The sequence below is a fragment of the Seriola dumerili genome, unplaced genomic scaffold, assembly GCF_002260705.1.
Source record: "Seriola dumerili isolate Sdu_G_001 unplaced genomic scaffold, Sdu_1.0 BDQW01000230.1, whole genome shotgun sequence".
Lineage (NCBI taxonomy): Eukaryota > Metazoa > Chordata > Actinopteri > Carangiformes > Carangidae > Seriola > Seriola dumerili.
In genome coordinates this window covers 1657199-1672278 of record NW_019174485.1, presented here as the reverse complement: position 1 = coordinate 1672278, position 15080 = coordinate 1657199, and the positions used below count along the sequence as shown (strand labels likewise).

At 43.1% G+C, this 15080-nt stretch overlaps 1 protein-coding gene across 1 annotated transcript; it reads right to left on the bottom strand.

The window, feature by feature from the left end:
- Nucleotides 1–1582: 1582 nt before the first annotated feature.
- On the bottom strand, nucleotides 1583–9522 carry LOC111229431 (peroxisome proliferator-activated receptor gamma coactivator-related protein 1-like). The gene is made up of 11 exons (XM_022755762.1): nucleotides 9415–9522; nucleotides 7321–7425; nucleotides 6930–7079; nucleotides 4885–6637; nucleotides 4744–4797; nucleotides 3778–4657; nucleotides 3478–3687; nucleotides 3253–3316; nucleotides 3035–3156; nucleotides 2737–2888; nucleotides 1583–1972 (listed from the first exon to the last, which is right to left on the bottom strand). The coding sequence occupies exons 1-11, from the start codon at nucleotides 9508–9510 to the stop codon at nucleotides 1872–1874; spliced, it is 3687 nt and encodes a 1228-aa protein (XP_022611483.1). The 5' UTR covers nucleotides 9511–9522; the 3' UTR covers nucleotides 1583–1871.
- Nucleotides 9523–15080: the final 5558 nt, after the last annotated feature.

The window sequence follows — 15080 nt, the reverse complement described above, 5'->3', positions numbered from 1 at the left end:
AGAGAGCTGACAATCTGTTTAGCAACTGAGGAATTATAGGTCTGTACCATTATTAATGTTGTTTATTACACCTGTGCTATTCAAAATTTGCTGGTGCCTATTACTTCAAAAATAAAGCCTTAAAATGAACAAGTTCTCCTTAAAAACATTAACATCATCAGCTGAAAGAGCCACTCTGGTCATGTTTTAAGACTTGGAATAATAATTTGTGCATGAATTGCTTTTCTCCACAAAAAAAATTAAATGATGTCATTATTTAAATCATATCTACTTTCTCTCTCTCTTTGAATAATCCCAAATGAATGAATATGCAAATGTTGTTCATTAAAAAAAATATTTTTTAGTGTATGAGCACTGAAGGTTTCAAGTTCAAAGTTGCACACTGACTTCCAAAATAGTTGCAATGCCACAAAATCATGCTGTTAAAAACACGTTAAACTCAGTGGCCACAGAGAACCCTTCAGCAGATGAATGTGAAACCATCTTAGTGTCAAACTGCACATTTTTGCACAGTGAAGCTAAGACGTCAGTCAAGTGAAGGCAGCATGTTGGCTTATCTTGAACTCCATATCCTTGATACATCTGAACTCGTTTACTTCTTTATCCAGTGTTGCATTACAAATGGCATCTGTGCTGGTTAGGCTTCAGTTTTTTAAAATAAAAAGTAATTTAAATTTGTAATTGCTAAAATGGCAATTATATGATAAAGTGGCTCCCACTCAAAACCCTCAGTGATCTAATAACTTGTATGTCTGGTTAGAGACATAATAGGGCCCTGGAAGTGGAACACTTTAATTGGAGTGCAATTAATGTTATTGGTTACACCAACAATTCATTAAGTATGCCACAAGAAAGGTCTATTGAGAGAGTAGGGAAGTTAAAACATAACCTAACAAAGTTATCCGAGGCAGAAAAATATGTTGGATATGCTCTATTAAAATCCACATTTTATGTCACAGCTTTGATGTCTTACAGGACGGTCTTTAAACTTCCACAGCATATGATGTGGTGAGCATTAATGAAGTTGCTGACTCTGTAAGGGATGGGAATGAGGCTGCTGAAGATCTGAAGACAGCAGATAAAAACAGCCTACAAAGAGTCGGAGCTGCTGTGTAGAGAGAGAGAGAGAGAGAGAGAGAGAGAGAGAGAGAGAGAATTCAGATAAAAGAAAAATAATGTATGAGACTGACTTTAAGATTGGGGGCCTACAGACCAAACTGACTTGATGTTTTGAGATTCTAAGTCAGCAAAAGCCCAGGGACTTCCAAAAGACAAACTGGATGAGACTAACAGGATACAGAGCTTAAAGCAGAACCGGCTTGTAGGTCAGACCTGGTGCAGCAGTGGACGGGAACGGTTTGTCAAACACAGGTGTGACCAATAACTAATTAATCATGGTTGCACTCCAAGCAGGTGTCCTAGTTCCACGGCCCCCACTGGCTCACTGCAGTTAATGAGTGATTAGTTACACCTGTGCTCTTCCTTCAACGACATGTCAAAACGTCTGGCGTGAAGATTTCACTCAAAATAAACCAAATACACTTGTGTTTACTTGCAGCTGTCAGTTCATCAGGAAACGCAATGATCAGCATTTATTTTTATTTTTTTTACATATACAAAACTTTATCAGTGTTATGGAATGCAACAAAAATCTTTTAACGGTTCCATTAATAACATGTTTTCAATTTGAGAGTGCCACATATTTGTTCATATTTACTGCACACATAAAAACTGCATGCATATTTGAGTGAAAACATGAAAAAAAAACCACTAACATACAAAGGTTTGCTACATAAGTGTGAGCAAAAAGCTCTGAGGTTTGTGAAGAAAATAAAAAACTCTGTCGTTGCCACATCCAGGTCGGCGCTCTGCTACCTCTTTAATCCTCTCTGGGCCTGTTTCAGCAACGAATCAAAGTCCAGGTCCTCAAACCTGCTCTTGGGAGGAGGCGGGTCTGCATCTCTGTTCGCATCTGAGGAAGAGAGCGACATGTACAGGCTCAGTGTTACATTCAGTGACTTCAACATTAGAATGAGGAAGTGTTCAACTCTAGGACTGCCGCGATTAAGCCTCAATGATGATGGCACTGAAAACATCGTCAACATTAATATTTTTCATCGATGCATCCGTAAATTGATTGAACTGACTGATGCCAGCCACAGTGTCAACACTGACCACCACATGTTGATTCTGTGTTTTATCTTTTATGGTCACACTGCTTCTCTGTCCACTGCTCTACTCGACACACACACACACACACACACACACACACACACACACACACACACACACACACACACACAGAGTGAATAACAGAGCCAAGAGCCTGCAGTGGACACAAAACCAGGTGAAGTAAAGACAACTCGAAGATTACTCAAGTTGACGACGAATACTACTGAACTTTACTGTGTGTTTTTACGTTCTGAGGTGATACTTTGTGGTTTTGCTGATGTGGACTGAATTACACTGAAGGCTATTTAAAGGTGTTTATTTGGTCCTTGACGCTGCATGTGCAGTATGGAGGGGATAAAAAAGTAACATGAAGAATGTGAAGCCGGTGCAGCACTGCTTCACTTCATTCACCAGGAATTATATTACGGTTCCTCTGGTGCAGCTTGCAAAGATCACTGTGACAGGGCTTCAACAGGTCTGCAAAGTGGTCTCACCTGTCTCAAATGAGGGGAAATGTTTCCTTCAGTATTGTGATGTACATTGTTTGTGGTTTGTCAGTCTCACCTAGATCAGAGTAGTTTGAATTGCAGAACTGTCGTCTACCACCGAAGCAGATGTCAAACGGCAGCTCATCAGGCTTCCGTAGTTTTCCGCCGTTATCAATAGCAGCGAAAGCATCTTCCATGTTGTAGAAAGTGACAAAGCCGTAGTGGTCGCTATGGGAACCAAAGGTGCAGAATGTGAGTACTGATATCGTGATAAATAATGTAAAAAAAACAAAACAAAGAACAAACAAAAAAAAACACACAAGTGAACCGTAAATACAAAACAAAAAAACATATTTTCAATGCTACATACGTACCCTCTGTCTCTGAAGTGGAGCGACACACACTCAACATCTCCGAACTGAGTGAAGCGCTCTCTCAGTTCATCGTGTGTCATAGAACTGCGGATGCGTCCGACGTACACCACCCTGCGCTCATCCTGTTTGAGAGGATTTTTACAATTACTCACCGCTCATTACTCATCTTGAAAAAGCTACAACAACATCAGCTGACACGTCGTGATCTTTTTACTCACTATGGCTTTAAGTTTCTGAATCCTTATCTCGTGCTCCCTCCTGAGCTTCCTGGACTCTCTGCTGCTGTAGTCATGAAGATGGGAAAAATAGAGAGACTGAGGTTACACTCTTAAACCCAGTAAAGCCAGAGAGAGACGCAAGGGAAATTGACATTTAAACAAACACCTACATTTGATCATCTTTTTTTATCAAATTCCCCCGAAAGAACCCCAACATTAACTAACCTGTAAACATCTGTCCACTGCCTTTGGCAAATCCGTGGGGATGGTGATCGGGATCTGGATGGAGACCTGGACTGGGACCAAGATCTGGATCTTGACCTGCTGCATCTCGATCTGGAGTAAGACAGCCTGTAGCGCCGAGGTGGGGAGCGGGAAATAGAGCGACAGGGGGACGATGAACACGAACTGCTCTCTGAACGCCTGTGATGGAGCCTGCAAGACGGACAAATTGAGAATTGGGACTGATGCACAAAGAGGACAAATGGAAAGTAATACTGAGCATGTTGAACAGAAGATAATTACTTCTGTCTTTTTGGAGAGCGAGACGCAGAGCTGGAGGAGGAAGACGAAGAGGAGGAGCAACGAGAGCTGGAGCTGGAGTCAGAAAGAGGGGATCCCCTCCGGTATCTCCTCTTCTGCCTCCCCCTGACAGGAGGGCTGGGTGGAGGTGTGGGGAGAGTGCAGGGGGCTGTTTTGTCTTCACCTCCACCAACATCTCCTGAGGCAGCACGGCAGCCCGAAAACTGCAGAGCTTTGTCCGCGGGTGGGTTCGTCTCTGATCTGGTCCTGGGTTGCTCAGAGTGATGCTGCGACTCAGACTTTGTATGTCCTGTCGAGGTCTGTGTTTTCCATTCAGCAGCAGCACTTGAGTCGAGAGAAGCCACTTGAAATTCATTAGTAAGTTTAGAAAAATCCTTGAGTAAAGAGGGCTTAGCTCTGCTACGCTCAGTAGCACTTGTAAGTGAATGATCCACAGGCCCACAGTAATCGTGATCGCAGGATACAGATGAGAACATGTGAGGAGAGGTGTGAGCAGCGGGGGGCTCTGAAGGGCCGATGTGAGTCTTCTTGGACGGTAGAGGCCGGGGGTCGATGATCTGAATGGCCTTGGATGGGGGATTTTTGCGTCTTGCAGGCTGCTCTTGCTGAGTGCTGAGGATGATTTCAGTGCCCAGGGGCTCGGGGATGTCCACGGGCTCCCTGAGGGTTTTCAGAGTCCCGGGTGATTCTGAAATGCCTAAACGTTCGACTGGTTCCACAGAGGATGGGGTCGGCGGTAATCCGCAGGTCTTTTCTGATCCTGCGGCCTGATTTCTGTCCAGCGCCATGTGTCCGTCTGTTTGTAGGTTTGAAGGTGGAGCAGCACTGACGAGATTGGGATCGCTGACTCTCTCCTCTTTGGCTGCAGCAGGAAGAATAATAAGAGGTTATACAAAGACCAGATGTCCACATCCAAATTAACAGTGTACCAGGAGTCTCAGCACTCACCTTGTGTTTCCTCAAACTGTTCCAGCAGGCTGGTCAGATCAGGGGCTTCAATCCCTGAAGTGGAACAACAAGAGTAACATTAACTCAATAAATCAGCTTCACTGCCTTTATTATGTCAGATTTTACATCTCTATGGTTTACCAGAGTCAGATGTCGCAGTCTGCCCTCCACAGCCAACCTGAAGAGAGGGCCGTGGTTCCTGCGGAGAACATATACTTGGGGGAACCTCTGGAGCATCTACGGGAGAAGGTGGCTGAGTAGAGCACGGCGTGGGGGAGGGACACTTTATACGCCGCACTGGATCCGGACCTGCTGACTGAGGAAGCTTTGGTTCCAGCTCGGTTCCTTCTGTTGGGCTCGCACTGTATTTTTGTGGCTGTGGTTTATTGTACTCTGAGGCAGATTCAGGTCGTGTTGGGGCAGGACAAAGTGCGGGAGATCTAGAGTAGACATCTGACGCTATCTTGGTAAACTTGTTTTTCATTTCCTGAAGCAGGGCGGCGCCGTCCTGGTTTACTAACAACACGTGGGGCTTTGGCTCGGAGGAGGATGTCTGTCTTTGAGGAGATGCTGCTGAGGATTCATGTTGGATTTCTTCTGAGTGGGTGGTGCTCTGGAGGTCGGAGTCTATGCTGATGAACTCCACTTTAGACTTTGATGAGGAGTGGGCGGTGGACGGTGACGCTGTTTGGCTGAGTGGCAGGGGGACGAGGACAGGATTCGGGGGATCGCTACTAAGCAACGTCAGCTTCTTTACTGGACTGTTTTTGCTTTCAGGCGCATTCACGCTTGGGTTAGTTGTGACGTCTGGCAGAGGACCAGCAGGTGAGATGGTTTTGGATTCGGTTCTTGGGCGCTTCAGTCCGCTGCAGCGTAGATGAGTGGATGATTTTGCCTTTGAGGGACTAGGCCTCTGTGGTGGAGAGGCACGATGGGATGCAGCCTTGGAACCAGGCTTCTGGAGATGATCAGTACTGACTCTGGTATGGTTTAAACAGGGGTGTGCTGTCTTTGGTTCGCAGCTATTTTGTCTATGTCCCTGTGAACAGAGGATGGGGGGCAACTCCTTGGGGGGCTCAGAAACAGAGGGCCACTTGGTTGTGTAGTTCCCCTGTTTCTCCACCAGGGGCTGTCTCTTCTGGCGCAGCTGTCTGTACTGTTGGAGGCTGAGTGATTTGACCTTTGTCTCACCTTTAGACGGCAGAGCATCAGACAAGTCGCTGTTCGTTCCTGAGGACGGTGTTGTCTGGGGTTCAAGTGCTGACCCAGCTGGATTTCCAAGTGCCTTTGTGCTGGACAGTGGAGCTGGCACAGTCTCACTTGTTAGATTTTTCTCGTTCAGTGCCTTTTCCACTGATTGGTTAAATGAAGCCACTTGAACGGGGCCAAAGCTCACTCTTTTCTTCTCTCTGCATGGTGGTGCTCTGGGGGAGTTTCCATTCAGCAACACACTCTTCAGGAGTTTACCATCATCTCTTTTTTCATCTCCCTCTTCTTCCCCCTTTGTCTTTTTCACGGGTTCCTCATCATCAGATACGACATTTATCTCTTCATCGCTCTCTTCGGTGGGCCTCTCATACCTCCACACCTCCTCCTGGGAGAATAATGTGCGGTTTTTCCCCGGTTTATCTCCCTCCTCCACATGCAGCTTCAGACAGTAGGAGTGCATGAGCCGGACCAGGTTGACGAGAGAAGTCGAGGTGAAGACCTCGACTTCATTCTCTGCTTTCTTAGTTTGGGAGTGAAACAATGTTTGAGTTTGTTGTGTGAACAGCTGTGGGAGGCTGCCTCTCTCGCTTCTGTTGTCCTTTTCCTTCTCTTCATCCCTCTTTATAGTGAATGTTACATTTGGTGATTTGGGTCTTGGCCTCAGTCTGTCACTAAGTGAAATTGCCTAAAGAGAAGGAAAGAATGGTTCAGATCTTCAGTGTTTAATCTTTGGGAAGCAGAAAAATGAATAATGAAACTACACATTTTGAAAGAACTTCACTTTTTCAACTCAATTCAGCACGTGCAGTTTCTTAAAGTGCATGTGACTCATATCTATGGACGTTATCGTACAGCAAAATGGCTTTCACCAGGCACATTCAAAAAGTTGTTGTATCTTTTCAGTGTAATGATCATGAATGAACATGTGAAGTCAGCAGATAAGTCGTTCTGTTTGCTGCTGCAGTGTATGAACCCACCACTGAGTTGTCCCTGCACTGTGGGTGGTTCAGGAACTTAGTGTCTGGTAGAACATCAAAGGGAGACCCGTCGTCATCCTCCACACTGTCCAGCATCTCAGACAGGGCCGACAGCAGGGTCTCACTCTCTTCCTCCACTCCACTCTTACCCTGAAAAAACACAGCAGTGTCCACATTTATTGATTCATCTGTCAAATCCTACAACTCAAATATTTTGGACCGTGAAGTAGAGCCGACCACAAGTGTCACAAACCGTACGATCGCAAACACGGAGACATGTTAAAGGATGTTATAAATGTCTGAGATGTAGACACTTGCAGGGATGCGCCTCACAATAGCTTTTGACTGTGATGATGTGCAATCATTCAGATTCATAAGCTTGAACACTGACCTCTGATGCGACTGTGGAGTCCTCAAAAATGGCCAAGATGGAATGATCGGTACAAGACTGTGCGTCCATGTTCACACCTTCAACATCACCTCTGCTCAGGACCAACTGCAGGGACACAGACAAGCAGAAAAACTATATTAATCCCATGTTGTGTAAATGTGCACGCACACCGATCTGGACTATTTCTACCTCCTGCAATTTTACAATACACTCCTTCCTCTGGGTGTGAACAGGAACTGAGGCACAGGAGGCATTAAACTCAAAATTAACTTTCTCAGCATAAACAGGAAGAGCTGCCTGTTCTGACAAAACCGCAATGAAAAAACATCGAGGGAAAGCCAAGGCTTAATCCATGTTTCAGACGCTGTCAATGAGCTACACTACATATACTTTTGTAGAAAGAACTCTATCTAACTACAAGATAAAATGGTTAAAAACAGGTTAAAAAAAAGAATAAAACCTTACTGCAACTAATGATTTTTTCTCTTTATTATCTTGATAAGGCATTTGGTCAGTGGCATGCCCAAAGACAGTAAAAATACAGATCAAAATCTCTTAAAGCCCAAGCTGACATCTAAATGTCATGGTTCGTCATACTGACAGTCCAAATCCCAAAGATATTCGGTTTTGGAACCAGTGAACTTTTGGCATTTTTGCTTAAAAAGGGACTTAAATGATTAATTGAATTCTAGCTGAATTTTCCATCAATCCACTTCTCACTTTAAACAGCTGCAGACCTAGCTGAACATAAATCTGCAACTGCAATACTGTAACACCAGTGCACTGTTAAGGTTTTATGGTTATTTTATAATTGTTTCTGTGCTCATTTTATTGTTGAGTTTTGTGTATGTTAAAGGCCTGTGGGGACAAGCACTGCAGAAGAGCTTCAGCTATAAATACTAAGGTGTGTGGTATTGATGTTTACTGTATACCTGTCGCCAGGTAACGATGATTTTCATTATCGATTCATCTTTTTGTTTCACGATTATTCATTTTATCTATAAAATGTGAGAAAATAGCAAGACGCCTGCTCATGGTGATGTCTTCAGATGTCATGTCTTGTCTGACCAACAATCCAAAATCTAAACATTATATTACTATCATGTAAGACAAAGAAAAGTATCAAATCCTGACATTTGAGAAACACCAAATGTTTGGGTTTTTTTAGCTTGAAAAATGACAAATATTTGATTATCAAAATAGTCTCTGATCAATTAATCGATTAATTGTAGTAGTTCTGTTTGTATCTAAACAACTGAACATTTGATAAAATAAACACAACTGTTTCAGTGTGTTAATACCTTAATATGAACCCATAGGAACGTCTGTATATGTAAAGAGCAGCAGGAAGAGTGACACTGTCGAAGTGCCAAGATTTTCTCTACAAAATGTTTGCAAAGTGAGGCCTCAGTCTAAAATCAGTCTGTCAGTGAGTTTGTAAAGTTTTATTAGACCAGAAGTTTGCAGGGCAGTGGCAGACTGAGGGGACAAGAGGCCTTAAAGTCACAACCTCAACACCAGCTCTGGGAAGTAGGATCCAGAGCTCTGACGGCCTGTGCTGCTGTAACTGGACATTTTGGGGGTTTTAAGTTGCAGCACGACAGTTTATGCTGTTGCCAGTCAGGAGACAATTTAAGATTAAGCTTGAGACAGCAAAAGAAGAGGGTAAAGTGAGAGTACTGAATCATATAAAAAGAAGTGAAGTGTACAGAGTAGATAGCAGGAGTGGTGACGGTGCAGCCGTATCGGAACATCTCGTACTCCCGAGAAAACTAACCGGTTTCCCCGTCAGCTTTCGCTTGCTTAATCTTTATAAAAGCGGTGATGTTCGACATGAACGGAAAACTAACGATATGTATTAACTCATCATTAAGGCGTTTTCCGTGCCGACATGGTCCAAATAGCAGGCTAATGGGTCAGATGAGCCACCACCCTGCTCACCGCCTCAGTAGTACTACTAGCCTGTTTAAGCCACGTGTCGCTCTCGGCACATGTGGCCTTACGCGCCGGCGAAGCACTTCCTATTAAACCACCGGAACCTGCCCGCGTGCGGTTATTTCGATGCCAAACCAGCTAAAGTGAGGAAACCGGTACCTCGTTAGGGGTGTTGCTGAGCAGAAAGTCGCTGTTGTCGGCATTTAAATCCCCGTCTTTTCCCCTCCACCGCGCCGCCATCTTGCTGCTCCACATGGTCGTCTGGCAGGCCGGACAGAGACACGTGGTCACCGGCTGGCGGCACGCAGAGAACACCGACCTGGGATCAGACTGTAACCACCAGCTTCCATTAGTGAAAGCGAGGAGGGGAGTAGAAATCTGATCCAAGGTCAGCTACGTGTAGTATTGATTATCAATAAGATTTCTCTTGAAATTTAGTTAGTTTTTTATTTTGCTTCAAAGACACATAAATTATTATTGACGAGCATGATTGATACAATGATTATTTGTTACATTTGATAGTTAATCTGATTAAGGGAACAGTCTTTCATATATTTAAGACAGCAAACATGTAAAAATTTTTTCCTTTTGAACTGTTTTCACATAATGTTACTACTACCAATTAGGTCATATAGATAATAATTCCTTGATTGAACTTTTAATTCAGGGTTTTTTTGTTGTTGTGTGTTTTCACATTTTTATTTCCTTTTTTATTGCTGAAAAGCGACACTTAACGGCCGAATGACGACACAAGTTCCATTTAAAATGAACATGCAGTAGATACACGACAGGCGGCAGCAATAACACAAGTACAGTGTCACTATAGTTTTTATACACGTGTAATCTACCCATAATATGAAATATTATTAAATAGTCAACTGTTGTACCAATTAATAAAGTAGCCTAGAAGTAGGCTAAAAGAATGGCATGCTATGTTTTTTTTGGTTTGTTTTACAGCTATTAAAATGCAGCAAAATGATGCAAAGTAGACAGATGCTCTACTCAGACTGCCTTACATTATGAATTTAATGATTTATTTGAATCTGTTTTTTCCCTTTATGGCGGGAGGCTTTAATAGAGATTGCTCTAATAGTGTAACTGGGAGTTATCTTGAAATTGGAAAGAACGCTCTGCAGAGCTGTTTAATATGCCCAAGTGCTTCATTATCTCCCATGTTATAACTGCTGAGAATGTCATGAAAACATCAGTGCATTCTCCATCAGTATCATAGCATCTTAAGCATATCAGTCAGTGGCATTAACATAGTCAATCCTTGAAGGGGTGTCGTACAGCAAAGCAGAGCGTGTATCTGCCTCCTGTGGTCTGCCTCATCACCAGAACAAACAGAGATTATCTGCATGTTCAGACACTGCAATATTGATGTGTTGACTTTCACGATTAACGTGTGTACACACTCTCCACCTTGACATGGTTTGCTGTTGGGGTCTAACAACAGTGCTATTACGCTGTTTCACTAGAGATGGCACCCACTGAGGTCCAGTTTGAATTCTTCACATGAATTTAAATGTGCTCAGGCTTCAGAAAGCATTTATAGTGTGCACTAGATCATTATGATTGAACACATTTGAATGCATTTATCGGTTGTGTTCACATGACTTACTGTATTGCTGAAACCCTGCATGACTTTGCAGTCACATGAATCAGAACCAGGGCTGATTGATAACACTTTTTTTTTCTTTCCACTTCATCCTGTGCAGCTCCACACTGTGTTACCTGATATATGATGAATAATTATTCTAAATGTCTGAATAATAAATACAGCTGTCTAAACCACTGTTTGCATTTCTCTCTCTAGCTGATGAAGACCTACAGCAGCACCAAACCTCATGCTCCACTGACAGATCATATGATGATCTTTGGATGGTTGATTACATTTACATATTCAGCACAGCAGCCAAGTGTTTTCCACTCTTCCCCTACTGTAGTACCCATTACACTACCCCGTTACCAATTGAGCAGTGATGCTGAAGTTGTTCCACCACAAAGTAAATCATTTCTGCTGAAGTTGGAGTGTTTGTCTTTTAGAGATGCATGTGATCAGAGGCTGATCAATAGTGTTTTAAACCTCCGGTTGTATAAAAAAAAAAATTCCATTAAAAAATACTGAAGATCATGTTCATGAAAACCTTTATGTCATGGTTATTCTCTCTGGTTACTTTGGAAACAACTAATCTTGCTAAAGGCAACAAAATCTGCTCCCAGCACATCCAAAACTCAGTCGTTAACACGTCTTATCTCACTTGTTTAATCCACAGCTTGTTGTTTTTGCTCTTTGGTTTTTGTATGGATTAAACAAACAAAATGTTAAAAGTTAATTAGTGTGCATAAGAGTTACTAGTAGGTGGATTTCTTTCATTCAAACGGCTCCTCCATTTCCAGTATAAACTAAGCTATGCAATGCTAAACTAAGCATGAAAAGTGTCGATTTCCTGTTTAACTTTATACAAGACAGTGAATAACTATATTTCCCAAAATGTTGAACTCTTCCAAGCGGTACTCCAGCGATGTAGTTCACTCCCATTAAGTCAGAATTAGTTTTGCTATCTGATGCAACCAGTTTGGTGCATAAAACTTCAGGCTCTGCTTATCTTCAAATGGGAATCATCTCTCTGACACTGCCAGTCATCTGCATCTTTGCATGTCATATATTGTCTCAAATGGATATGCGATGCTCAGTGAGTAGGCCTAGAGTGCCCAGAAGATGGAAAGAGAGTGTAGCCTATGTGTTGATTTAGCCTTGCGAGCTAACCGTCAGTAATGAATGAAATTAAACAAAAAGTTTTGATGGGTTGGGTCAGTTCTGGTCTCAGCTTTAGTCCTGAGCAACACTCCAAAGAGAGATCCTGAGTCTGTATTGCCTAACATGGGTCAAGATTTAAATTCCTCTCTAGACATGTTTTTAAACTATGTAAAAATACTGATTAATATTTTTGTTTAACATGGTTTTCCCACATAGAAATCGGGGGGGAAAAAAGGGCAAACTGGGGCTGGAAGCACATCTGCGGTTACGATCCACCATGCTGTTTACGCTAGGTTGAGCGGTGAAAGAGCAGTCTCTAGATCCTTCGTTTGCCTTAATGCAACTCAAAACCATCTTTTGTTAGTCTTCCACTTCCTGGTAAGTGCGGACTTCTTTTAAACTTTATGCCCCAGTTTGTGATGCAAGTTTTGTGTTATTAATGTTAGATGTCAGCGATTCTTAATTTATTTAAGTTGAATGCTCTTAAATCATGTAGCCATTCTTGGTTGCAATTTTTCCCCTTTACAATTGTGGCTCTATAAACTTACATTGCTCATCCCTAGAAAGCCTTTCATACCTGGAAATTGAGTGTCGATCATCATCAGATCTTGAACAAGGCAATGAACTGATACCTGCTCGCTCATAAATAATTCTCCATTATTCCTTTTGCTTTCTGCACTTAATTTGCAAACATCACCCACCGCAGAGGATCAGGTTGTATGGTGTGAGGATGTAGCTGTGCAGAGTAGTCTTGTATGTAGATGTTTGCTTTCACTCATCTTGGAAGCAGCATTTTTGAAGGACAGCTGTCACATAAGAGTACTTACTGTTCAGCCCTGTCAAGAAAAGCCCACTGAAAGAGAAAATTATACTTTTCTGATGATGGCTCTTGTGCACAAATCAGATCTTCAGATCAGGAGACCACAATGTGTAGTAGACCTATCATACTACATGCTTGTTTTCTTTTCTTTTATTAAAAATGTGCGCTAGCTGTGCCGCTGTTGTCACAATGTAGTCAGATGAGCCTCGCCCCCCTCACTGCAGGAAGGTATATGAACATATTACACTTTTATAGCAATATAGACAATTTTGAGATACTGACTGATGACAGACTGTAACATATTTAGAGCTGAAATCCCTGCTGTAGTGTAGTTTACTGATGGCTGGAAATATTCTGTCCAGTGAACTGTGAAGAAAAATCTGCTGTTATTTATTTTGTCCACTAGATGGTGATATTTTATATCCTCTATTAAGTTGTACTCACTCTCTTGTTTTCTCTGAGTCCTCTGAAGTTGTGAATGAGTTAATTCCCAGTGCGCTGATTGCTCCATGCGAGCCACCTATTCACAGTGGATGCCAATCAGATATTCATACATGAATGATAAGGATGCATAATAAACTCAGGTTCGTCACCTCTTCCTTTGTGCGGTGATATCTTATATTATCTCACTGTTTTTCTGTGGAGGACTATAGATGTGTCTGGCCTGTTATCTCGTACATACCAGCAAGGAGTTGACCTTTCTGCTGAATGTCATGGTGGGACACAGAGTCAATGGCTGTACTAGATTAGTGGGGATGGAAACATGCTCACAGACACACACTTTTAACAAGGTACCACATTCTCTTTTCATTTATTTTGATCCAAAGGGACACCTGGTGTGTACTCCCCACATACATCTTACCTACTGTACATCTGCTGTGTCCTCAATTTGTTTCCCTTTTTTTTTGTTTCCTCTACTTGTATCCTTTAATCCCGTATCTTCTTCTCTGCTGTTGCTACATCTCTCTTAACCCCCGCCACGCACACACACACAAGCCCAACAGCACACCACAACACAACCAAACACACCACTGCCCGCTCATTCCACAATCTTCGAAAACATTACTGTATGAATGGGCGCCAGCATCTAGTTCCGACGGGTGAGGTGCGAGATGTGTTCAGCGAGTGGTGGCAAGGCATGTGTAAGTTAATGTGTAAGTGGTGTATGGTTCTGGGGGGGGGGGGGGGGTGGGGGGGGGGGGGGGGGGGTTCTGTGTAAGTGGGTCACCTTACTGGAGCATCCAGCGCCCGACCACCATGTCAGTACATGCCCCCCCCCACTCCCCACACACACACACACACACAGACATACACACACATGTAACCCTCTCTCCATCCATGATCCCTTTTTTTCTGCTTGAGCTACTGTTTTTGTCAGGAAATGTAAAATTCACTCTCTCAGTTCCTTTAAGCTCTAGAGTGCCGGACTTTACTCTCGTTCTTGGGGGAAAAAGGAAGAAGAAAAAAAAAATCCCTCTGTTCCGCTTTCTTTTCATGTTTTCCCCCTCTCTGCGTCTTGTCCCTACCTCACTCTTGACCTGCAGGATGACTCCCGCGGTGCTCTTTTGGCATGTTTGAATTTTTAAAGAGCCCATGAGGTCNGAAAAAGGAAGAAGAAAAAAAAAATCCCTCTGTTCCGCTTTCTTTTCATGTTTTCCCCCTCTCTGCGTCTTGTCCCTACCTCACTCTTGACCTGCAGGATGACTCCCGCGGTGCTCTTTTGGCATGTTTGAATTTTTAAAGAGCCCATGAGGTCTAAGGAGTCAGGTATATGCTCTCCTCTCGCTGCCTCCCTCACTCTTGCTGCTCTTATGTATGTGTGTGTGTGTGTGTGTGTCTGTGTGTGTGTATATGTGTGCGTGCGTTGGAGCATTTTTCTATATGACTTCCAGTCATTTTGGCTGCTCAGTCATGCAATGTTTTGCACGTGTGTGCACTTCTGTGACCTTTCAGATATTGTGTAACGCTGGGAGCTGTGTGTTATAAAAAGGCAAAAGCACTCTGATCTTTAACTTGACACCTTCTCTACAAGGGAAAGCAAGACACACGGGAGTTGAGATCGCTGAGTTAGGGAGTTGTGTTGCCGTCGTCCTCGTTTGATTTTTCTGTACTTCAAGTAAGTCTTCTTTTTCTTTTGCTTTCATAGCAGAGAAGAGGAATGCCCTCCCACACGGTGCAGAGAACATCTGTTAGTGAGAAATGAAAACCTGAGAGAGACAGAGGAGGGCGGGGGTGGGGAGGGGT

Coding starts and splice junctions, on each gene's coding strand:
- LOC111229431 (XM_022755762.1), bottom strand. CDS start 9,510: ATGTGGAGCAGCAAGATGGCGGCGCGGTGGAGGGGAAAAGACGGGGAT. Junction 7,080..7,320: donor ACTCCACAGTCGCATCAGAG/GTCAGTGTTCAA, acceptor GTGTTTTTTCAG/GGTAAGAGTGGAGTGGAGGA. Junction 3,688..3,777: donor CGCTCTCCAAAAAGACAGAA/GTAATTATCTTC, acceptor TCCGTCTTGCAG/GCTCCATCACAGGCGTTCAG.